Source organism: Larus michahellis, chromosome 9 (genome assembly GCF_964199755.1).
Source record: "Larus michahellis chromosome 9, bLarMic1.1, whole genome shotgun sequence".
In the NCBI taxonomy this organism is placed as follows: domain Eukaryota; kingdom Metazoa; phylum Chordata; class Aves; order Charadriiformes; family Laridae; genus Larus; species Larus michahellis.
This window is the reverse complement of record NC_133904.1, coordinates 42,367,651-42,392,911: the sequence shown is the minus strand read 5'-3', so window position 1 is coordinate 42,392,911 and position 25,261 is coordinate 42,367,651. Positions and strand designations below refer to the sequence as shown.

The 25,261-nt window shown below is 45.3% G+C and overlaps 1 protein-coding gene across 1 annotated transcript in view; it reads left to right on the top strand.

The window, feature by feature from the left end:
• Positions 1–25,261, top strand: part of MAMLD1 (mastermind like domain containing 1) — an 84,268-nt gene that overhangs the window by 45,536 nt on the left and 13,471 nt on the right. Inside the window, exon 2 of the mRNA XM_074602049.1 lies at positions 3,469–5,166. Coding sequence (XP_074458150.1) covers positions 3,469–5,166 — 1,698 coding nt within the window. The remainder of the gene's footprint in view (positions 1–3,468; positions 5,167–25,261) is intronic.

The window sequence follows — 25,261 nt, the reverse complement described above, 5'->3', positions numbered from 1 at the left end:
AGCGATGTCCTTGAAGCAGAGGGCTGGTGATACCCAGGCATCCCTTCTAACCAAAATTATTCTATGATTTGTTTAGTTGCTTTAAGGACGGTATCTTTCTCTCTCAAATTTGGGGCTGTAGTCAAATCTATTTCAAGCAAAAACAATGCTACCAAATTGTGTAGAGTTACATACCTGCCTGCACTGGGGGAAATTGGTCTTCCGGATTTTATGGTCCTCGTGCAAATATTCTCCTGGGAAACAGGAGTCTTGCTTTTCAAGAGAACATGACACCCAGCTAATTTCACCGCCTCTCTTGCAGCCAGGCTTCTCACAGGGGCTAAGCAACAGCATCCTATTTAAAAATCCTGTCCCAGTTTTGGAATGCCCATGCCATCTGAAACCTATGGCCTTATTTTATCTGCTTATCACTAGTAATAGTCTTGGGGAAATGGAGTTTTGTTTTCCCATCACATTTACTCCCCAGTGAAACAGTTAAAAAAACTATTTTTCAAAGGGCTTAGAAAGCCCAAATTTTTCCTCAGTAACTCAGAGCATAGGAATGTCCTATGGCAAAAGAAGCACTGGCAAGGACACGCATGCCAGCATGTCAGCTGGCCAAGTATGGGAGATCCCCCACCACTTCCTGCCTGAAGGTTCCCAGGGTGCAACTTGGGAACACGCCGTGTTTGTTTTGGATGTGTGAAGCCCCTGTAAAGATTCTCTATACATGTCTGGGTTTAAATATATGTAGTTATGCTCTACCAACATGTTTCAGCCTACACGGGGCAACATCTGTTGAAACATGCAACTCTGGCTTAGTTTTAGTGAAGAAAATGAAGGAAAACAATTTCATCCATCATTAGACCAACACTTGGGAGAAGATTTAGGCCTTGTTCCATTTCCTAAAGCTAAGCAAATTTTGGCCTCATCAGCTCAGAGGAATAATCAAATCAATGATGCTTCAGCTGTCTCTGGCTGTGATGTGAAGGCGGTCTCTCACGGAGCAATGATTCAAACCAGGCGTAGCACTGCTGACCGAAGAGGGCCGTCAGGTAACCAGTGAATGGTGCACTGAAAGCAGCTCTCCCCGTTCAGCGTCGGTTCTCACTCGCCGGTGGTTTTTGAGTGCAACCCATGTTAAAGCAATGCAACAGGAGGTCACAGGAGAGAAGCACTGATTGCTTGAGTGAGGGATAACTCTTAGAGGGTTGGGGGGGAAAATATCCATGTAAAAAGGTCTCTTTGCCGCAATGCCATTCAAAACTGCCGTGTCTGCGGATGGACGGTACGTGAACTCCTCCTTAAACCTGATCAGCTGCTCTCGGTAGTATGCAGACCTGATTTTCCATCTGCCATGGTGATCATGGGCAACAAACTTGTGTCTTCTCACTCTCCTCCAAATGTCTGTTTAAGCTGGATACTAGCATGGCAATGCCCAATATGAATCCAAAACTGCATCTCTAGCCCAAGCAACTGTAGGCACAAATCATAGAATTGTTAGGGTTGGAAGGGACCTTAAAGATCATCTAGTTCCAAGCCCCCTGCCATGGGCAGGGACACCTCCCACTAGACCAGGTTGCTCAGAGCCCCATCCAGCCTGGCCTTAAAAACTTCCAGGGATGGGGCGTCCACCACCTCTCTGGGCAACCTGTTCCAGTGTCTCACCACCCTCATGGTGAAGAACTTCCTAACGTCCAGTCTGAATCGTCCCATCTCTAGTTTTAATCCATTCCCTATCGGTCCTACCATTACCCGACATCCTAAAAAGTCCCTCACCAGCTTTCTTGTAGGCCCCCTTAAGATACTGGTAGGCCACTATAAGGTCTCCTCAGAGCCTTCTTTTCTCCAGACTGAACAACCCCAACTCTCTCAGTCTGTCTTCATAGGAGAGGTGCTCCAATCTGCAATCTTCTCTCTGCCCACCAATTTAGAAACGAGTGATGAGAGAGCACGTGTGTGAGTCTGGCTGAGTGAGCCACCGGGCAGCTCTCCCATGTTCCCACGTCAGAACAATGCACGTTTGCGGTCGATTTTCTGAAGACAGGCTGAATTTAGGGGTGGGCATTGGCCATTTCCACAGTGACCTTCGTGTGCACGTTGCAGAAGGAGCCGTGCAAGGTGTGCCCACCTTGTGCCCTGCAGGTTCCACACACCCTGCGGTGATCGTCCTGAGAGCACCAAAGTGGCTGGCCATTGCGTAGTGACTCTTAGGCAAAACTGTGCTTAATAATTAGTATAAAATTTAGAAGCTGGTCATACCCACCGCAGCCCTAGAGTGGATCTGGTTACACTGGGGTTAGGTGGTGGGGCTTTTCTGGTGGTGTGAGCTGTTATTAGATGTGAATTTTTTTCACGGTGCTAGATGACTGGCAGCACTAGCAATTGTAGGCCAGGGCTGGGAGAGGCTTTACTGTGAGCCAGCTTAGAGGAACAGTGACTTTCTATGGTTTTCCCATCGCTGATTAGATACTTTTCTAAATGCTGCCTCCCTCTATTGATAAACACGGACATAATGCTTATTCCCCTTAACTTGAAGCAGCAATGTTAATGTCTGATTAATCCTATGACATACAGGTCATGCTTGTTAAAATTGAAAGCCACAGATGATTATATTTGGAAGAGATTGCCGTATCACGCTGAATTAGTATTAGAAGCGTTGTTTTCAGTTTCACTTTCTTTTTATATGTATAAGGCCATTTTTTTCCCCTAAGATTCATGGATTTACAACTACCATTTATTGTAGATCAAGATATTTATATAATTGTATTTTGAAAACAGTTCTATTTTTATGAATGAGTTGCAATCCTTCAGAAGAACAAAGCCCATACTGCCTTAGACTTAGAAGAATAAACAAAATTTAAGAGGTTTAGCTGTTATTTACTGGTTTCTGAAATCTGAAACATCTGTGATTAGGAAGCTTGAAAGTCTGTTTAGATAGATAGTTGAGAATTTGTTTTGGTTTGGTTCGTTTAGAAAGTATGCCAGTTATTTCAGATGTTGCGCCTATAAAGAATGTAAAACAATTTAGTTGTCTCAGGTCTGAATTTAATCCGAGTCACTGGCAGAAAGTCACTAAATTCAGTCCAGGGTTTCATTCAGATCTGCCATTGTTTAGACCTAAAAAATGTTACCATAAAAATGTTGGCATGTTTGTTATTCAGGGAGTATAATGTCTTAATTGAAATGGTACCAGAAACTATTTAAAAAACTTCTATTACAGTTCACGTGACAGACAGTATTTTATAGCTTTAACATCTGTTTTAAGGTCAATATGTGAGATTTAGCCTTTGTCTGACTATAACTCTTTTGATTTCAGTGAAGTTGCACCCACTTAAATCCTGATTGAATTTGTCTCACATGATTGGTTTTTTTAATTGTATGATTTAATTTTCTTTATCTCCAACCCAGTGTTGTAGTATGGAGCTTCAGAGCATGTTAGAATAAGGTCAATAACGGATCCTTCCTTCTTCCTTTTTATTTTCCCAGTTACAGGGATCAATTAAAAGAAAGCTGGAAGATGATAGCTCTCCTGCCTCCGGTGGCGTGCCTGATGTCATTTTCCCAAATGACAGTAAAAGACTTTGTCTTGATGACGTAAACCTTGCCATGGGCCAAGGTGCCAATCCCAATGTGGCGTGTCCAGAAATGCAAAGTTCTCCATTCTCCACCAGTCACGGCGCTTCTTCCCTGGGAGTCGCAGGTCATTCAGTGCTTCTTGAAAACAATCACATGAATGGGGGTGGCATTGGTTCCCCGTTTTCAGTGCCACCCAACGCGGAAATAAATCAGAAGGGGTCAATAGGAGGGCAAAACAATAACATTGTCCATTATGATGAGAAAGGAAACAGCTTACAGTCTGTGGACCAAGAGCTGCAAGATCTGCTGGAAGAGCTGACAAAAATGCCTGACCCTTCTCCCAATGACCTTGACCTGGAGAAGATTTTGTGCAGCAAGGCTGAAGAGCCACTTGGGCTGAGTCATTCTCAACCAAGCATAAGTACCACTCCAAAGTCCTCCCCACAGACTTCCCACTTGGAGAACCATGTTGCTAACAAAGACTTTTCTCCAGGCTGCAATCCAACCAGTGGAGGATCTCCTCAGATGAGACCATCATCTGCTGGAGCTAACTTCCAAGTTCCTCCCTCAAACAAACCTGCTGCATCACCCATCTCTACAGCAGCTCAGAGCAAGAACCAGCCACCACCTATGCTTCCAGTACCCTTACCCAACATACCTGGTTCCAACTGGCACGCTCAGCAGCTAAAGCAACTGGCAGCTAGCAAGCAGGTGTCTACTACTAAGCAACAAGTACAGGCTCCCAACTGGCCAACCATGTCTCCTCCTGGTCTCTCACCGCCTTACAGGGCAGGATCATCACCACACCATCAACCTTTCAGTCCTCAAAATGTTATGGTGTCTGGCATGCCTGCTAATAATTTGCCAGGAAACAACATTCAGAGTCCTCAAAACTCTCTGCTTTCCAGCATGACTTCCAGCAGCACCCCATCCAATGGGCCTTCTCCTCCTTATGGGTCTGAGAAGCTCTCCAGCCCGGCTCTGAACCAGCAGCCCTTCAGCCCGCAGAGCTCCATGCTGCCCACCCTGACGGCAGCCAGTTTACCAGCCAACAACATTAAAAGTCCACAGAACAACTTGGTTGCCAGCATGGCCTCCACAAATACTGGACCTTCTCCTCCATACAGGCCAGAAAAGCTGTCAAGCCCAGCTCTGCATCAGCAGCCCTTTAGTCCTCAAGGTACATTAATCTCTAACATCACTCCCACCAGCAATCCCACAAGTATGCAGAGCTCGCTTTTTAAATCAATGACTACGAACCAGTCCAAAAATATGAACATAATTATGCAACAGCCATCCAGTAGCTTACAGCCAGGTCTGGTGAACGAGAGCCCTGGTAGCCAAGACCAGTTTTCTTTCAATAACACCAAACCGCTGTCTCACTTTGCCTCAGAGTCAGCTACTCAAAAGATGTCACCTCTGACAGCAGGACAAGGGCAGCAGTCTCTCATTCATTATCTCCAGCAGCAGCAGCAGTCTCCAGCCACCCAGCAGTCCCAGCAGGCTAACAACAGCCAGTTCCTCCAGCAGCAGTTTCGACAGCTGATGCAGCCGCATCGGATGCAGAGACACATGCAGCCTGCCACGCTGCCGTCTCAAAGCAGACAGGTAAGGACATCTCTTCTGTCTTACAGGGCTTATGTGAAAATATTGAGTCATTTCTTTGCTTATTTTGACTTTCCTTTGTGTTTCAAATGCGACGTCGCTAAACTTCTGGGGCGCGCGCAGTGTCTACATGGACAAGGCAATAACAGCATTCTGGGGTTATCAGAGTAACTTTATTTATTTCTTCAGTTGAAATGTACTGTGATTCCACCACGCATTGTCTCTTCTAGCCCAGTGGAGATCTTTGTGCTATTAGGCAAAACACATTTCATACCACTAAAATAAATTATTTTTACGTTTATAGGTGGTATTCTTATTTAGCTTCTGTTGTAAGCTGTAGAAATGTTCCCATAACATGTTTCCCATCATCTTTTTAGTGGGAATATTTTTTTTTTCTTAGTGCTCTTCAACAAATTCATCTCTGGGTTATGCTTCTGAGGCTAGACAAGATCGGGTGGGGTGAGAAGTGAAGTTAAAATATGACTCCTTCATGGACGACAGGTCAAACAGTGCAGCTCCCGAACAGCAAAGAGGCAGACTTGAAATACCTGTTACCAGCATTTGCCAGAAGCAATGCCCTGCTTTGGATGAGGGCCATTCCCCACCCTTCGTTGATCTGCGATACCAACCGAGCTGGTAAACACAAAAATGCAGCTGGCAGGAGTGAGAGACAGCCCTGATTTCCCTCCAGCAACCTTCTCTCTGAGACTCCAGGAGCGGTGGAAAGCACTATCCACTGCTACCCTGGATAAGAGAGATTTACTGTGAACGGGGCCTTCAGAGCAAGGAAGGGCTTGGGGACTCAGTCTGAGAGCAGCCTGGGTGTGAGGAATAAATAGCTATCTTTTTGTTAGGAAGAATAGCAGGAAACCTTGAACCTCACCACCAAAGGCAAGTACCTTGTTAGGCTGAACCAACGCTCTGGAAGCAGAATCCTTCAAGCTGCTTAGCAGTGCATACAGGCGCTCCATCAGCTCCTGACGGATTGAAGGATTGAAACACTTCTGAGACCGACCTCTGAAGCTCTGCTAGGATCTGCTCGAGAGCATGGTGCTTAGCTGGGGAGTACGCTCCGGAGCCTGGGTTTCTTTGCTCCTCTTCCCTCCTCAGTGACTGGTTCCTGTAGAGGTGGATTTCTTCAGTGTAGGTGGCTTGGTGTAACCTTTTCCTATGATAGCAATGAGAAATAAGGGGATAGTTAATAAATATCAACTTCTCAGTGGTAAATCAATGAGGTGCGTTTCCACTGTGCCACTTGAGGATCGACTCCTTCTTTTCCAAGTTGTGAATGCTCAGTACTCCCTTCTTTCGATACAGCAGCTTAAAACAGACAGCTGGAAAGGACTGGTGACTTGCTGAATTTGCTTATCCAAATACATAACATGTAAAGATATGGCATATATACTTCACTTTAAAAGATTATCAATATAAGGCCCCTAATTCAACAAAGGCCTGAAGCAGTTACGTTGCTTTAAGCACGTGTGGACCCTATTGGTGTTCAGTGGGACCCAAATTAAACACAAAGTGGAGGGTCCTGCTGTCTTGGCATCTAGGAGCATGGATGGACATACGATTGAAAGTGAGTTGCTGCAGCTGCGTGAAGTACTGCCCATCTTTACCCACACTACAGGCAGCGTGGGTAAAAAATACACATTCGTGGTGTTTTACTGCATCTCGGATGATGGCTGGTAAGTTGTTAAACTGCAGTAACACAACGCTTTTGATCATACGTCCATAACCTTTGAGCATTTTTTTTTTTTCTGGCTCCCCCACAGGGTGTGTGGAATCACCCCATCCCTGTTGGATTCCTGAGGTTTCCTGTGCCCTACTTTTCCCTGCTTTGCATTTTTGTCTTACACCTCTGAACCCCCTACCTCATTGATTAGCCAAAAAAAAAAAAAAGGGGGGAGAAAAATTCCTGCAGTGAGTCTCTTTAATTGGCCAAAATAGCCCCTCTTCCAGCAGCTTGCCTAGTGCTCTGCCTGCGCTGCAGTTTTAGTTGATTCTCACTGTCAGAGTTATTACAATTTGGCGGCTATCAGTAAAGATCAAGGACAGTTAAGACAATGATTACAGGTGATGAGCATTTCACATTTTCAGACTAGTTAGGTAAGCTTATGGTGCCTCCCTCATTTTACAAGTAAGACTTATTACAATAATTATACACCAGATGATGGTGCTTCAGTTTTACAGTCTGCTGAGCTGCTGAAGAAAGATGGTGGATGTTCAGGAGTGGAACATTTTGTTAGGTTTTGATAACTTTACTGCAAATCTCATAGAAGAAAATGGATCCTGAGTGCTGAATTAAAAGAAAAATGATACAGAAAAAATATTCTAGGTAGGAAACTGTAAAATTCTGGGATACTTGCAACGTTTCTTTGAATCTAGCATGTAGATCTGTTACTTGTCTGCAACAGATTTCTTATTTACATTGAAACATTGATACTGAAATTTTAGACCCGACCTGCTGTGTACCAGTTTTACTCCATTATAGTGAAGTAGCTCGAAGGACTGTGGTTTTGATTTCCAGCAGCGTACCTGAGAGCTGAATTTGAGCTTTGCAGAATCTCGGTGCCAATTCTCTCCCGAGGTGGGTGATGACTAGGACTTTTCAAGCATAGAGCAGTTATTTCATTAAAAGGCAAAAAATGTTAAAGATTCAGAAGACAGGTAGACAACTTCTGCATCTTCAAAAATTAGTAACCTACTGGTGGAAAATTGCCTTTTTTAGCCTCATTCAAAGAAATTTGCTCAAAGAAAAATAACAGCGTTCCGTGGAATGCTGTTTCATGTTTAAAAGTCATCCCCTTACTCTGCGTGTGTGTTTGTAAATGTGACTAAAATTTATAAAAAGAAGGCATAGCACTCTCTTCTTTTGAGCAAGAGGTGCAGCTTTGTACAGAAGAAGAATGTGGATGGTGGCCAGTTGGAGGGAGAACAATAAACCATGAAATTTGATCCTTGTAGCAGGCAGAGCAACATGGGGAAGAGAGCAGCGCCTGGGACATGGACCCAGAGTGAGCTTTTTGCTGTTGTTTTAATGCGTATTAAAGCAAAGACTGCACATTCCAAAAGCTGGGTTACTACTGGTGCCTCACAGCCCTACCATTTATTTTTTTTCCTTAATGATACATCTCTTTAAGCACAATCAGTCTGCATCCCAGACCCTGTACTGCCGGGATGACTGGTAAATCTGATAAGGGCTTATCTTTTCCCATCTGAAGCACTATGTCTTTATTGTGGAGCATTGACGGATATTGATTGAGGCACTGACAGTTTGCATTGTGCGTTATTGCAAAGCCTGGTGGTGCTAACGTTGCTCTTGTGGATATGTGTGGGTTTTCATTTTACTCGTGTAGGACTGATACTTGCCAAGTGAAATTATACTCAAAGGTCTGGACTCATAAATCCACAATATAAAGATGGTAGTAAATGCCAGAGAGTCAAAGACAGTCTACAAAACTATCACACACTGTTTCTGGGCTTAAGCTTAGCCACTTGACTTTACTGGCTGTTTCTGAGTGCATGAAAAGCTGCATTTGCCCAGGCAGGTTGAATAGTTGGGCATCTCCCTGATTTTCATGTCTAAATACAGTTTGTACTTGTAGATCTCCCATTCTGGCATGTTAGATATATTGGCCCCAATTCTGCCTTCAGCAATGCTGGTACACCATCACCGCTCCCAGAAGCGCTCTGCTTTTACTCCCTCCGGTACCAGAACAGCCACCAGGTTCTCTGCGAACGGGAAGGAGGGTTCCCCTGAAAGCAGGAAAAAGAGCCGGCGATCCGTGCGGTTTAAATCAGGCTGGAATAAAGAAAAACCCTTTGGGTGGCCATTACTTTTCCAAGCCCAAGTTTGTCCGAGTTAGAATTTGGGAGTCTCGGGGACGAGGGCAGTTACTGCCCACTGCCCTGCGTGTGAAATGTTGAAAACCAGAACACGACCGAAGAGGCTGTTTTGTTGGGGGATGCAGCTAATAAACAGCAATTGTTTGGGTGGGACACGCTGTGCATTTCTGAGCTCCGCGTGTGCTCTAAGAACCAAATGTGCTATTCTTAGAGCGCATTCCTGCTGCCATCCAGATAGTTGTATACTGCATGGTCAGTCAAGGGTACATTCGTTTCAGCTCCATGGCCAAAACTGATGGTAGAGGAAAAATGATAGGAGAAAAGACCAAAAGAAAAACAATACTATTTGCAGTAAAAATGGCAGTGGACTGCATATGAGATAGTGGAGAAGGTGCCGAAGACTAAAAAAACCTTTGAAAAGGACTTGACAGTGTTTCTTTAACTGTGGTAAAAGCAGCAATACAGTATCTGAGTTGGCAGAGTAAATTATAGGTTGCAGAGAAACACCAAAACCCTTGAGCTAGATTAAATATACTAGGGGGAAAAAAATTAAACAAAAAATCTTGTTTCTGAGCATGAGTTCTCTAAATATAGAAACAAAACTGAAGAAGAAACGCACTGTTATAAAGAGCAAACTGACCCAGAGCTTAGATGTCAAAGGTTAAATAAATATAATGGAATACAAAATACAGCTTTTATTAATATAAACAGAAATGTTAATACCACAGACCAATTCCTGGGTGTCCTATGTTTCGCAAAGTTATTTCTGCCTGTGAGAAGTCAGCGCACCGTGACTGTTGGGTGAGACTGTTCTGATTGTGCAGCACTTTATAAGCTCTGGTGCAGGTTGATTAAGAGTTTGGAAAAGCAGAAAACGCAGCCCACGGCATCTGAGTACAAACAGTCCTTGTGTAAGTACAGGGAAAAATCATGTTTCATTTGGGATTTCCAAGAAGCCACAAGAAGTCCTCCCAAAGCATAAAACAACTACGGTATCATGTATTATCAATAAGACCAAAAGATGGCCAAATTTCATCTGCAGTTTCAGCCTCTCGCCCTTTTGCTTCTTCCTTTTTTAAAGTGTCAAACTTTAAAGCCACTTTGAATGAAGTTTCATTGGTATTTCCTCTTTTTCTTTTTTTCTTTTTCTTTTTTTTTTTTTTTTCTTTTTCTTTTTCTTTTTCTTTTTCTTTTTCTTTTTCTTTTTCTTTTTCTTTTTCTTTTTCTTTTTCTTTTTCTTTTTCTTTTTCTTTTTTTTTCTTTTTCTTTTTCTTTTTCTTTCTCTTTCTCTTTTTCTTTCTCTTTTTCTTTCTCTTTTTCTTTTTCTTTTTTTCTTTTTCTTTTTCTTTTTATTTTTATTTTTATTTTTATTTTTATTTTCTCTTTTTCTTTTTCTTCTTTTTCTTTTTTTATTTTTATTTTTTTTCTCTGGAAAAAGTTTTTAAAATATTACTTTTTTTTCTTTTACTAATGCTGTGGAAAAGAAAAACAGATTTGATTTCAAAGGGCAATGGTAGCACAATACCGAAGCAAAGCCGTTGAGGGAGTGGAGAGCTTTTGAAGGCAACGCAACAAGCCCTTCAGCTAATTAAGTGCCTTTGAATAGGCGAATAAAGGAAGCTGGTGATGAATCTGGACTACAGAGAGCAATAAGGCTGAGCCTGGAGTTTGACCTCTCCACAGATGTAAAAACATCTTCTTGAATGGTCATTTCTGAATTTATATTTATCCATGCACTTGCAACTGAGTTGATGATTTTTTTTTTCCAGACTTGGAGATTCTCCCCTCCCTTCTTTCGAGAGAGTCTGAAAGTTGCTTGGCTGAATCTGTCAGACTGCCATCTTCTCCCCTCCCCTCCCTCCCCTGCGAGTATACAATGTAAGATAAGTTTTGGAAAGTAAGGAGTAAACTTGTGGAAGGAAATGGGATGTTTGGCCTCAACATGCCAACGGTAATATGTTTTCAGAAGTGCAGTAATCAAGTTAAAAAACTTAGTTCACACCTGATCTTCTCGGCCCATTGCTCCTTCGCAGTGTGTTTTTAAATCGCCTGTGTTGTCGTCTTCTGTTAGATTCCAGGTATTTCAAAGCATTTCCCTGTAGTAGTGAAGCCCTTGTAGCCACGTCTTAACCTTCCCGGTTCTTTGGCTTGTGTTTTAAGATGTTTGCAGGCACTGATATTTCTAGCAGCTCTGCCTAATGCACTCATCGTTCCTGCAGTTTAGCTCTCTGTTGTGCTGAGAGCACTTTCGGACACCACATAGCACATCATTAGGGGAAGCAATCTGCAGAGGAGAAACTTGGGAATAAACCAAATCCTTCTGAACACCACGTAGGGATCATCCTCCCTCACCATCGCCCTCCTTTTGGATCAGGGATTCTATCAAAGCGGCGGCACTCGCCTCAATCCAGCCGGGTCTTTCCCTTAGTTATTACGTGTTTAATAGAATGGAAGACGTTCTGCCAGCAGTTTAGCACTTAGGACACAAACAGCTCCGCGGGAATCTCACACTGGACAAATCAAAATCCACTTGGAAAGGAAAAAAAATAAGGCTCGGGTGGCATTATGAACTCCAGCGCGGGGTGCCGGGAGGTGATCAGGGAATGCCTGCGGGACGATGCAGCGACGCGTGTGTGGGCTGAGCTGGTATTGTCCAGCTTTTCGGTGGAGAAAGACAAGAGGAAGTAGTACTTATGTATTGTGTACAGGGAAATATGATTTAGCCCAGAGAAATTTAGGAGAAGGCGCTGAATTTCAGCCTGACAGGCTGCTTTTAATGACTTTCCTGGTGCCCAGCACACGGGCTGTGTGTCCGTGCTGTGTCCCCCTGCTCCGCTGCTGGCAGGGCTGTACAGCCGCCGGGTGAGCGGGGGAGAGTGTGCCATCGCATGGAGGTTCTGCATTAACTCTAAAAAAAAAAAACCAACAAACCCAAACCTCTTGCGTTTGTGGTTTTGAGCTTTAAGCAACAGACAGTTGTTTCCTTCTGCTCTGCAGTGGGGGGTGGGAGAGCACCTCGTCTCTCAAAGGTGATGGGAAAGTGGTGATATCATGCTAAAAAGTGTCTGATTCATTTGATGTGAAACCATATTCTGACACCCATTTGTACCAAAACCACTCTGATGCTGCCAGCCTAGCTGGGCAGTTTCCCTTGGGTTTGCTAGGCGGCTTGGTAACAGGATTCACAAGTTCTCCTGGGCTAAACATCGGCTGAATCAGGCCCCAACTGCAGATTTTCTTGCTTTCTTTTTTTTTTCGACTAACACATTTTGCTTGCTTTATTACCACCAAAAAAAAAAAAAAAATCCAACACCTATCCATATGCAGAAATCTTTAATTTATAAGCAGTTGAGCAAAAGGTTTTGAACATGTATTTTTTTCTCAACTATGCCCTTAGATGCAATGAAGTTAAAAACATCCTAGGAATCTAGGGAAAGACTCGGGGACTTTCTCACTGTTTGGCTTCATAACGAATGCCGTAACTTCCTTCTGCATGCAGCATTCTTAAAAATAACACTGTGAGCAGTGGTTAGTGATGGGTAAAACACGCTACTTGCATCCTCACTTACAAGTCAGTGCACCCATCATTCTTATACCGAAAAGGTGTGTTCGTGGCACGGCGTGCTGATGAATAGCAATGAGGAAATGCCTTCCATGACCCTGTTGTACACCCAGCTCGTTTTAGCTGTGCTGTAAATTCTCATTAATATCAGAACATCTTCATTCCAGTTTTTTCCCACATTTGCGGAAGATAGATTTGTTCGTTGTCTGTATTTTCTGTATCTTTCTTAGCAAATGGCAGTTTGGGGAGCTTATTTTGAACTAACAGGCTTTCAGAAAATGTGCTCACTTCCCTAAAACCATGCCCTTCTTACTACCTCAAATTTGATGCCTAAATTAATAATTAATTTTAATGCTTTTTGCAGTGACACTGTGAGAGCACGCTTTGTACCCATGATTTTTGGGGTGGTTTCGACCTGGTATTGTCTTGTAGTAGTCTAAAATTACATCTGTGCTCCACAAGGCTGAAATACTTCCAGAAGCGAAGTTTAATTTAACAATTAGAACGAAAAGCAAACAATTAAGTAAGAGGGTCCCTGGGATGCTGTTAAGTCATGTGCCTGGCGCTGGCCGGCGGTTCGGCGGGGTGGGGTGACAGGGACAGCCTGCTTTGTCCCTCTGCTCCGCTCCTCTCTCATTTCTGCCTCGCTGCAGTAAACGCTGCGCGCAAAATAAAAGTACAAACATGTTTTTTTTTCAGATGGAATACTTAGAAATAACTTTCCTGGTAAAAATGAACTCAGTCTCTTTTTTTTTTTTTTTTTTTTTTTTTCTTTGGGCATTTTGGAGAAATTTCAGCGTGTGGGTGGGGGAAAACAAAGCCGTGGCTGTAAACAGGAACTGATATTGTCTCCGCGTCTGAATGGGGAGAGAAACTGAACTGGCCTCAGTGGTTCTCTCGTACATCTGCGAGTCTGGAAACACTGGGATGATTCACAGTTTGCTGATTAATACAGGAGCAAGCAAAATGGTGTGAATTAACGGCCATTACAGAGCTGCGCTGGGTGGCAAATATCCCCCTAGAACAAATGATGTTTCAGGAAGAGTGCGTAGAGGAAGAGGTAATGGGTCTTAAATACAAATTAGAAGCAGTCCCATCAAAGCTGTTAACATTAAGGTTTGAAAGCCAAACACTATTATGAGCTGTCTTCAAAAACTCTGTCCATTTAGGCAGCGTATCAGTCTGCCGTGGCGGCTGGGCAATATTTCTGTCTCGAGCACTTTGGACTATTTCAAGCAGCCGGCACTAATAATTGATAGAAATCCACAATCAGAGCGTAGCAGCTCTTCTTAGGGCTTTGAAGGCTAATCACTCTACATGTACGTTTTTAAGTTAAAATTTTTATAGCATACATAAAGGCAAATATTATCATTATCAGTGTGTAATTCTTAAAAGCTCTACTGTTAAAAAAAAGTAATCCTGTATTACAATTTGTCCTGGTTTGAGGTAAAACAGAACCAACTTTCTGTTCATTAATTTTATTTCTTAACTAGGCCTCTTCTAACTCTCTAACAGCATGTTGTGTCGAAAACAGTTTGTTCTCAGAGGGATAAGACCAATGTTTAGAGTTTGTGCCAAGGAACGGTATGCAGAGAGGCTCTTGCTTATACTTATTGCTATAACAACCCAGGTCAGCTAATTTCATTATTTGCCCCATTGGAGGGTCGGAAACGGAAAAGCGTGGAGGGGTCCCACCTGTGGGGAGGAGCGGACAGGACAGGTCACCCAAAATTGACCAACAGGGGCATTCCATCCCACCTGCCTCATGCTCAGTATAAAAGCTGAGGGATCAAAGGGTCAACCCTCTTTCCTCAATGGCCGATGTCCAAGGAGGACCCTGCCTGTTCCTCTGCCTTTGATCCCGATCCGTGTGTTCCTGACTCCAGCTCTGGAACCCGGTTCCCACCCGTCACTGAGTCCAGCCTGGGACTTCCCCTGTGCCTGACGCTGACACCATCCTGGGAGCTTAATACGGTTTTGTGTATACTGTATCTATTTCATTATTTTCCTTTTTATCTTATTATTAATATTGCATTAAAGTAGTTTAGTTTCTTCTAAACTCGTAAATCTCTTTATCTCTCCTTCTCCTCTCCGTGTAGGAGAGGTTGGGGGGGAACATCTGTTACTAGCCATTGACCAATTTGGCCAAAACCACAACACAATTTAACCCTTTGCATATGGGGATGTTAAAAGAAGATAGGAAATACATTACTTTAGCGTAAATAATATTCTCTGTATGACCAGCAAAACGATTTCTCATTGTAGTAATGAAAATGCGATACCTTAGATCAGTGTCAGACAGATGCAGATGTGAATACAGGTTATGGACGAGCTATGCGGAGCTATTTTTCCCCATTACAGAATTGATGGAGAGCTGCACAGGCAGGGTAAGCCCAGTAATGTAGAGAGAATCGTGTGATATCCTGGTCTAAGACACTACATTAACAGCTTGATCCTGTGAAGATTCAAACGCACGCACCTAAATTTACACAGCGGGAGGTCATCCCAGGACAACTATGGGATTATTTCTGAGAGCGGGGTGAATCATGTATGTATGTCTTTGTGTGCTCAAGAAAGACCAAAGGTGGAGGAGAAGGATGCGGCAAAGGGCACGGTAATCATTGGCAATGGCATGTAAGTGCTACGACAGAAAAAGAGAGAGCTGGAAGCTTTGATGCGCTTGTTCCTACCTCAGCTCAAGTTTACGTTTGAATTATTTTGGGCTTTTCTGTTTTTATTTTCTGGGGGTTAGTACCAGCGTTTTGTAAACGTGCCGAACTTTGAATAAGTTTGTTTTAATCAATCCAGTGATTATTTGCAGTCCTCTGGGGTTTGTTTTTTACAGTCGTGAATTGCAGGAGCAAAGTTTGCCCCTTGCAGGAAGAAAAGCTGCCCCCTCCACTCGGACACAGAAATAACAACGGCAAATGAAGAAGAAAAAAAACTCTTAACAAAAACTTCCCCCCCCGACCCCCTTTTTCTCTTTGGTGATTGCAGGGTGCTTATGTGTTTCTTCCCTTTCCAAAAAGATGAGGACATACTATCCTGGCATACCAGTAGTCTGTGTCCCTGTCATGAACAAATCTGTTTTTCTCAATACTTAAATACTCAGGGCTTTTGGAAGCTTCTCTGTGCATAATAAATGTGTTTAATATTTCCTTTACTCTCCGTCATTATTAAGTATAAACTGTTACTGTTCTGGATTGAAGGGTAGTTTACACGGCGCTTGTATTGGGACAGTCTGTTTTCTTTTACCCTTGCTCCAAAGGGTGTGTTTAAGCAATGAATGAATGATTGTACGAGCACTATTTTTTTGTTTCGTACAACCCCCTTTTTCTCCTCCTTTCCAGCTCAGTCAGCACACCTTCCACAGCGGCATTTTAGGTTTTTCACGTGGAAATGTGGCGTTTAGCAGAATAGATGTACACCGAGGATGAGATACTTTTCTCTCCTTTCCCTCTTCTCCCAAGAGATACCCTGTGACTTCCGCTATTAGTCCATTAATCGCCGTAGCTCAAAATTCAGTCTGATCAAAGGAGCAGAACGAGGTTGAAAAGTGCAGATTCTGGCAATTGACTTGACTGTTTAGATTCCCCGCTGAGCTCATTTACAGCTGGAATTAAGCTATTCCTGCTGTATTTTTTGTCCTTGGCTGGGCGATGGGGCTGTGCCTCGCGCGGCGCCGGGGGAGCGCTGAAGGCAGCGCGGCCGTTCCCATCGCCCGCACCAGCCTGGTCCAGGGAGCAGCCGCCGGGATCCTCAGAGCTGAGCCCCCCTCTGCCCGGAGAGAGCGGAGGAATCCCGCCTCAGTTTGATGGGAAGGTCTGTGTTCAGATTGCGTTAGCTGTTAGCTATTCGACTGCAGGAAAAAGCGGAGAGGCTGTAAACTGAAGGCGCCGGAGTCGATATTTGGTGATTCTGTGTTGTTGGGTTTTTTTTCATTTAAGCATCAGGTTTCCGTCTCTTGCAGCTCTCTTTGCTGAGGTTGGTGCATGTGTTATGAGTGGGAAGGAAAGAACGAAAAAAAATAACGTAAACGGGAAATTTGTAAACAACGTCAAGTTTCTTGTAAAAGTTTTCTTTACAATGTAATGACTCACTTAAGGAATACGGTTGTTTTTAATGCCTGTTTATACGTGCAGTTAGAAACTGGTGCTGTTTTCTCTCATTAATAGTCTTGTTGGTTCTTGTTTGCTTAAGGCAAAAATGCAGACTGCCCATACCTGTGTTGTTCGCTGCAGATTAGCATCTGATTTTGCAATCCTTACACATCTCAGATTCCTGTTGATGTAACCAGGAGTTACAAGGTCTCCAGGAATAGTGTTGGGCTCTTGAAGTCATTATTTGTGAGTCTACAGTTCCCCAAAGTGTGCCGATATTTCTCAAACAGAGATAGAGTAATTTGATGTGTAAGTTCTTATCTCATTAAAGTGAATTATTGTTACTGAAATGTGAATGGCATTCTATTATCAGAAAATATTATGTATTTAACGGTTTAAGAGTGCTTAAGGTCAGCAAGAACAGAGAAAGGCTGATAACATCGCCATAGACTGTGTGATGGTCCTGAAATGTGAGTAAATCTTTAACTGAAAAACATTTTGCCAGACATATTGGTGTTTTCCCATAGTTTAGGGTTTTGTGTAAAATCCCCCATATTTATTTATGTTGTATTTTACTTGCAAAAAAAACCCCAAACAAACACCAACCAAAAAACCCCTGACCATTTAATAAGAACTTTTTTTATTAAGAAAAAATATTGGTAGTAAGGGGGGAAATGGACATATCCATTTCATCCCAGTCCAAAGTCTGAGCTTTTTCCTACATAGGTGGCACATATCTATATGCATAAATTTTAATTTTAAAAAGAACTGTGACCTGCAGCAGGGACCCTATGTGGAATAAGATTAGAAAGGGACCCCTGACTTGGGTGTGCTGCTCCATTCTAGGTTGACACAATAGATGAAACTACTGTGCTTTAGCTTACAGAGGTCTCCTCAGATTTCATACTTTATAAAGCATTTGTCAGTATGGTGAGCTAACATCTTGCTTTCTATGTGATTTCTTATTTTTTCTGCTTATGATAATGGTATTGAGGCTTTTCATAATATGAAATGCCATCTAGCTGCATTTAAAGTACACATTTTTGCTTATTTCTGTCTTGATTAAGCTAGAGGGAAGGTACCTACCTGCTGTCTCGATTACTGTCACATTTAACTGAAAGTAAAGTTGAATCGTACTCTTGTTCTCCTAACAGAGCCTATTTTCTCCTTCTGACTGGGTACTAAAAGCCTTTTACTGCTGCACTAACATTTTCCAAATGAAACTTTTTTGCCAGTTTCTGAAGAAATATCAGACCAAGTCCCACCTTAGACAGGCTGGAAGGAGCCCTGCGCCATAGATTATAAACTGAAACAGTTGGCCAGAATAAGGAATTAAAGTAATCCCTGATATTAGGAGCATGAAAATGAGATGACCTTCTGTATATGCCCTGGGTGAGTTTCTAACCCAGTTGTGCTATAGGCTCCCCGTCATCGCTGTTCTCCATACCTATACTGTGGGGAAAACAAAGGACCAGCCGTTCAGTCGGGAAACTGGAACACAGGCTTGCAAATATTACAGACTTTAAATGCATTGTATTTTTAACAGTACTTCGTGATTGGAATGACAGGAAGGAAATGAGCAGAAAACATCCTTTTCTATCTCTATATAAAATCTGGCTTGTGAAAGATACAGTTACCACAATAATGATCGGACGCTAATTGATTCATTGTGCCGGGAGACAAGTGCTGAGCGGAGGAGCCAGCGGGGTCATTTTCTTGCTCCAGCTCCACTTTGGTTGTTTGCTGAGGAAGGGCAGGAGAGGGTTATAAAGCTGCTGCCACTACATTCAGCGCGTGTTTTTCTCAGAAAAGAAGAGCCACCGCCAGCCAAGATCTCTTTCCTTTGGAAATTGTGGCTGGGAAGGGCCCCTTTGGCTCGGCAGACAAAGTGGGCAGTCAGACAGCCCCTTTCCTGAATCCCAGGCAGGCACCAGACGGCTGAAGGAAGAGAGGCACCAGGCTGAATTAGATTGCCTCCCGCTTTGGACAGTAAGGCAGAGAGGCAGGCTTAATTGCTTTGCAGCTGTTCATTTTTTCCCCTTCTCCCTCCCCTGCCCTCCTCTCCCTCCTCCCGCTGACCCCGGCGGCAGCCGCAGCTCCAGCCCCAAGGAAACCTCGCCATCCTGGGGAGAAGAACCAAAGGGTTCTGGACTCGGTTTTGTCAGCCTTTACACCCTTCCCTCCAGTCCAGAAGCAAATGGGGAGAGAAAGGGAAGTATTAAGGGAAAAAAAATAAAAAAGACTTTAGGCACACCCTAGTAATATGTCGCTTTTTTCTGGGTTGGTTTGTCCAGTGGTTTCTGAACGCTGCTCGTGGCAAGGGGCAGGCTGGGGCAGGGGACGGGGCAGGGGACAGGGCAGCGACAGGCAGACGTGTCTCGGGTGGCACCCTTTCGGGAGAGGCAGCGGGGTGTCATCGCTGGCAGGTCCTGGCATCCTCTCCAGGGAGCGGACAAACCGGGAGAGCCTTTGAACCAGCCCCCTGCCATGCGGCGCTCCCGGCAGCGGGATTTACCAGACGTGGGAGATTTCCTCTCCGGAGCTGCAACACCGGTTGCGGAGATCTCCCAGACTGGTGCCCCGCAGCGTGAATGTCGGTTGGGGTTGATTTGCTGGTGCTCTCACCAGTAAAAGAGACACCGAAATGTTCTCGACCTGACTATTATCGGGGGAGCTTTTTTGAACCTCGGAGAACTTGCAGGGGTCTCCAGCCCTCAAAAACTGGCTCAGAGCAGACTTGCAGATTTCCATGTATCATCTCATAATCCCAAACTGTCTGAACCTCATGTTTGTGCAGGAAACAGAGTTTGTTTTCTTAATTGCTGTCACTCCACTCCCGGATTTAAACATTTAATAACGCGTTTCCGTGCCTTAGCAATGAGACAGCGGCCGGCTTTCAGCTCACCTGGTCTGCAGAGAGGGGCTCTGCTCTCAGCCAGCCTTCCTGGCTCTCCTCACCTCCAGCAGCAATGTCAAGCTAACCCAATTCTTGCAGCTGGTATCGAGCGCCGGAGGCAAGCTTGGTAGATGTCTCTTTAATCCCTGCACTTGTAGAATTTAGTGTGTATTTTCCCTCCAGTTCCACTGACTCACGCAGCCCTTGGGGGCGGAGGCAGGGGGAGAACAAGAAGGCTGTAACCCAGCTCTCATTTACTCATCTGCTAGAGCCAGGCGTCAATGAGCTTTTCCCCTCTCTGTCCACAAAGATAGTCCCTCTCGGGAGCCTGTTTGGCCTCCCAGTTGTAATTACGGCATCGGTAGTTTCGTACTTGACTGTCCTCCTAGGCCGACTGCATCTCCTGTGCCGGGGCGTCGTGCCTGGGTGACAGCAGCACGTGGACTGCCCGGGGAGCCGAGAGTGGGAGCCGCACTGTTGGGGACCATGGGCTGTCATGGCACGCTAATCGCTTTATACAGGACGTATCTGCTGCTTGGTTTTTTGTGGTATCCTTAACAACATAAACCAGAACTTGAGGTGGGCACCAGCGCAGGTTTTTGGCAGGTTTCTTTTAAGGGGATCATTGCTCAGGGCTGACGGAGAGATGGAGGGTGTCACACCTGGGAGGGCAGCGCAGCTACCAGGCACTTTGGGGGTCAGAGGGATTTGTGTCTGTAAGAAATGGATTTAGAAATAAGGTACAGTAGCATGTAAGACACTTTTTTTTTTCTTTTTTAAATCTGTTCAACATGCAGCCTACAATAGCTCTGCCAGTTAGATTTGAATTAAAACTGGCTCCACAAGCTACAAAGGCTCTTGAGCCTCATTGCCGGGACCGGAAAACCATTGTGGCATCCTGATTAGTGCTGGTGAAATCGGAAACCTTTCTCAGGGCAGATAACAATCTCACAAATGAAAATATAACCTGTTAATCCTGAATTTTAACAAGGATGGTTATGCAACCCCAGGCCAAATCCAGGATGTGTCCTCTCCGGGTGCCCCTCGGTCAGAGGGACGCGCTGCTGGGGAAGGGTGGGATCGCAGCCGTTTCCCCACAGCACCCTGCTTCACGCCCGGTCTGTGGCCAGAGGCAGGAGGAGGGGTGCTGGGGGGTGAGGCTCAGCACAGGCATTGGGGTTCACAGGTTGGGACCGACCCCTCTGAAGCTCTTGGCTGAAGTAGCTTAAGTTACTATTTACTGTTCCTCCCCATGCCAGTCACCGCTGCCAAAGGAGGGGTGGTCTAGCTGGGGCCATCCATGCTTTTGCAGTCCCATAATAGTCCCTTTAATTATGGGTAACAATAGGTTCTGTTTTTCCCTATGTTAATAACAAGTTCCAGGGTATAAATAACTCTGCAATTAAAACAAAATGCCTAACGATTTACCATTTGACACCTATGCAGTCTGCCGGAGCCTTGGCTGCGCAAGGAATTTTTTTTCCTGCCTTGAATATTTTATAATTGTTTTACAAAGAGCACATGGATGCTCCCGTCATTAAGAAATGCCAACCAAGGTACATTGTGGCACCAGGGAGCAGAGAACAGATCGCTCTGCCTGTGCTGAGGCTGTACAGAGCTCTCCTTTCAGACGTGCCGCCATGGTTCGGTTGACTACTTCTGTATATTGACCTTTGTTTTTTAAGAAAAACACAAACAATCAGGAATTGCTTTATTGTAGGACCCATTAACTCCTTCAGAGACTCTGCATTAGAGCCGTCTGGGAACGACCTCTGCCGCTCTGCTGCCTTTGGATGTTTGCAGGCAGATGCTGCATGTCCCTTGCTTTGTGCATTTGGAAGAGCCGATCTAGATGTAAAAATAAGTGGAAATGGGCCTGGGGACTGTAATCACATTGGCCAAGGAGACAGGGGCCGTGGGGAGGGGGGAATTCACCTCTGCTTTCAGTGGGGAGACATGGAACGCCGTCTCTCGTTTCCGAGACTGGCTGTGATGTGTTTGATGTGGAGCCTGCGAATGGAAGTTGCTTAAATATACAAGCGTGCCTAAAAATGTAAAAATAAAAGCAGTGCTATTTTAAGACTCTAGAATCAGGGATTATAAATAGCGCGACTGGTGTGTTACTCCTGGCTGGGTGTGTCGGCCCTAAAACATCACAACTGTCGCTTCCCTTTGAAGCAGCTCGTCGGCTAATGACGGCGGCGGTGGAGCCTCCTCTGCATTTCCATGTTCTCTTGATAAGCACAGGTCAATGATAAGATGCTCTCCAGGCTGATGTGTCCATCACTCAAGCCCTTGCTTTGCCGGCTTGGTGCTGGTGAGCAGACCCAAATGGGCAGGTGGGTGGACGCTGGTGGGGAGCACTGAGGAGCTGGGATTCGGGGCTGGGAGGGAGCGTTAGCGGGGTGAAGTGGAGCTCGCTCTGCTGGACACAGGCCGTGGAGATGGGGCTGCTGAACCCCACACAAAAGGCAGAATAGTTGCGTGGTTAAGCAGGGGTTTGGGACTTGTGAGATGTGGGTTTAGCGCTCTCCGTTGTTAGCCTTCCTCTGGGACTGGTTGGGATTCATCTTCCTGCTCCTATCATTTAGGCTCCTCCTGTGGCCAGTGGAGGAAAAGATCTTTAGGGGCTAATTTCACCTCACCCTAACGTGCACCTGTAAGGTGAGACGGATGCTCTGTGGTGAGGGAAGCCTGGACAACAACTTAGGCTTGACCCTTGTCTGCTGGAGGTACCTTTATTCTCCGTCTTTGGAAGCAGCAGCAGCTCTGGTGATCCAATATACAGAAGTCCGTGAAGTTGAAAGTCATATAGGTACCTTAAATAGCTGACTTCTGCCTCAGAAAGCATTTCTGTTTCTGTCCATTTTTCCAGTGTGGTGGCTGGAAAGAAGTACCTTTGATGGTGTTCCCTCGCCTCGGTACCACGGGCGAGCGGCTGGGGGACAGGCTCTTCTCTGGCGGCTGTTTCCGAGAGGAATTCTGGCCGACTCCTGCGCCGAGTAATGATATGTTTATTTGCAATATATGGAGCCAGGAGACGTCTCTGGGATGATAGGGATCTGGAGACTAGTAAACAAAAGAAGGCAAGGTTGGAACTCAAACTGTAAGAAGGCTTGTTTGGGTCTAAAGAAAACAACCATAAAACCAAATAATGACGGTGTTCAAAAAGGTCTGCAGTGGTGTATCTCAGGACAAGGTGCAAATGTGTCTGCCGAGCCCCTGCACTGGTAGGATGCCAAAGCCTGGGTTACTCTTACAGGGAGCTCTAAGCAGCCTGTACCTAGAAGGTGAAGAAAAGGGAGCTTGTTGACTGCTCCTACTTTTCATAATAGATAGAAATGGGCCAGGAATCTCTCCTGGTGTAGCTGAGTCTTCCCCGCAAAGGGGGAGCTTATTTCATGTTCTCTCAGTGGAGGAAAGCTTGCAAACAGGCTGTGTCTAGCATCTCCGAAAGAAGCAAAACACCCTGGTGTCTGAAGGCTTCCAAGAGTTCATGCTGAATTCTTCCTCCATAGCTTCCTTGTAACACAGAGGAGCCGTGTCCTGACATGATGCTCCCCTAGCACAGAACAAGCCACTTGTATTTTATGGTGATAGAGAAGATGATTTCCGTCGAGAAACGAATGGGGATGACAGCAGTGACAAATAAAGATCTTTTGGGTTCAAAACCGGTAAGCTGACAGCTCCATTTTCAAACCTGGATGTCTTGAACTAACCACCTAGAAACAGTATTTTGGCAATCTGCTGACTGCAGTGGGCACCTGCGTTCTCTGCACTGCTGACAATCAGGGTGCTTCGAGGCGGGGGGCCTGGAGACGGGTACGAAAATTTACAGTAAGTGCCATGTCAAAAATTAAAACCTTTGTCTGAAAGTGAAGTTGTTACTTCAGTCTGAGAACGGGGACTTCTCCCATTGCTCGCTGTGGTCGGAGCTGCTCCTGGAGGGCAACGGCAGGACTGATTTAATGCTCCGTGTCTTTTTTCTTTTGCGCCGAACTCTTAATTATGGCTGCATTTCGCTGCCGATTAGCAGGGAGTGCGGCGGGGGCCCGAGACCCCTGGGGTGCTGCGAGTGCCCCATCTCCTCTGCCCCGTCCCCGGGGTGTGCTGGCAGAGATGTGCGGCTCTGCGAGGACAACACACATCCCCCCTCTGCACTGTGAGGGCACGGAGAAGCTCAGTTTGCTTTTTATTCCTCCCCCCGCCTTCTTCTTTTCTATAATCATTGCAAAACAGGAACAAATGAGTGTGTCACTTTAAACCATGAAACCACTTAGTCCGTAAAGACAGATTTGGCGTCTTTGTGCTGGCAGTGACAGGCCAGCGCGGCGTTCCATAGTGATCCCACTGTTCTCCCTCTGCCCCGCACCCTGCCGCCGCTCCCCACCCCCTCCCAGATTTGCTCCGTGTTTGCCTGCCTCTGTTTTTGTGGTTGGTAACCAGCAAAAGAATGGAATGGATTTAATGATTTGTTGGCTGCGATGCCGGCATGATTAAGTCAATAAAGCTGCAAGCTGAAAACAGACAGTGTAGTTACAGTATATGACTTTAACCTTGTTAATGCATGTTTATGTCCTCCTGCCCACTGTATAGCTGTACGTTGCATAAAGAAGATCTGACCAATCTTTAACCCATTAAATAATTCATAAAGTGAGAGCAGACATCAGCTACTCGCGGAGCGGATCAGTAACCATGGGGTCAGCAATAACTTTGGCTCCCTGGACCATATCCAGCACGTTTAAACTCTGGTGATGTCACCAGGCAGGCTTCTAACCTTAATCATTTGGATGGGAACAAAGGGAAGTTAACTGTTGACATGCGGTGTCTCCGCAGAAGACGCGCTTGCGGGTGCTCTGCGCCATCTCTGCCACGCAGGGAGCTGGCTCCGGGCTCTTCGCTTCTTTTGTGCGCTTCCCTCTTCCCTTACGGCAAAAGTGTGGCTGGGCAAATCTTCAAAAGCACGTATTGCCTAGATTCCTATTATCTTAAGTGGCAGAAGCACCAAAATCCCACAGAATTTCAGGGAAATGTTGGCTGACGTGAGAAGACGGTATTGGGAGGCACTTGGACGGTTTTTTTCATCGTGGCTAAATTTCGAATGAAAAGCATCTCCTGCCGTGCAAGTGACAGGGAAGGACATATAATGGGGATGGAAGGGGGCAGAAGCCAGGGATGCGGGAGAGGATGCGGAGTGAAGCAGGAGTGTTGTCACCGCAGTAAAAGCTCTCTCAATAAAATACCAGGCAGGACTTGCAGGAAAATCTTAGGATTCTCACCCAAAACTACCTCAGCCAGCCTTTTCTTCTTGGACCAGTCAAAACACAGGGCTGACTGCTCCGAGCACAGAGCCCTCCTCACGCAGCTCCCAGCGGGGCGCCGAGGGATCCTCCAGGTGGGGCGATGTCCGTAGCTATTGCAGCGGCTTCTTTTGCCGGCACATAAGGGGCGAGTCATGGGATCACGGGGCGTGTGGCGGGGACATGCTGCGCTCCACTGGTCTGCGCAGCCAGGTTAGAGGCCCCAGGGGACCATTACGAGTTGGTGTAGTTTAGTGCTGTTCTGAGATGCAACCAGCTGCGGCCGGACCCGCGGGAGACATGCAGGGAGGAGGACACGACAAAATCTTGTACGCAGAATGAACCAGAAAAAGCCCTTCCACCTCTCACTGGTGAGCGGCATGGAGCGCGG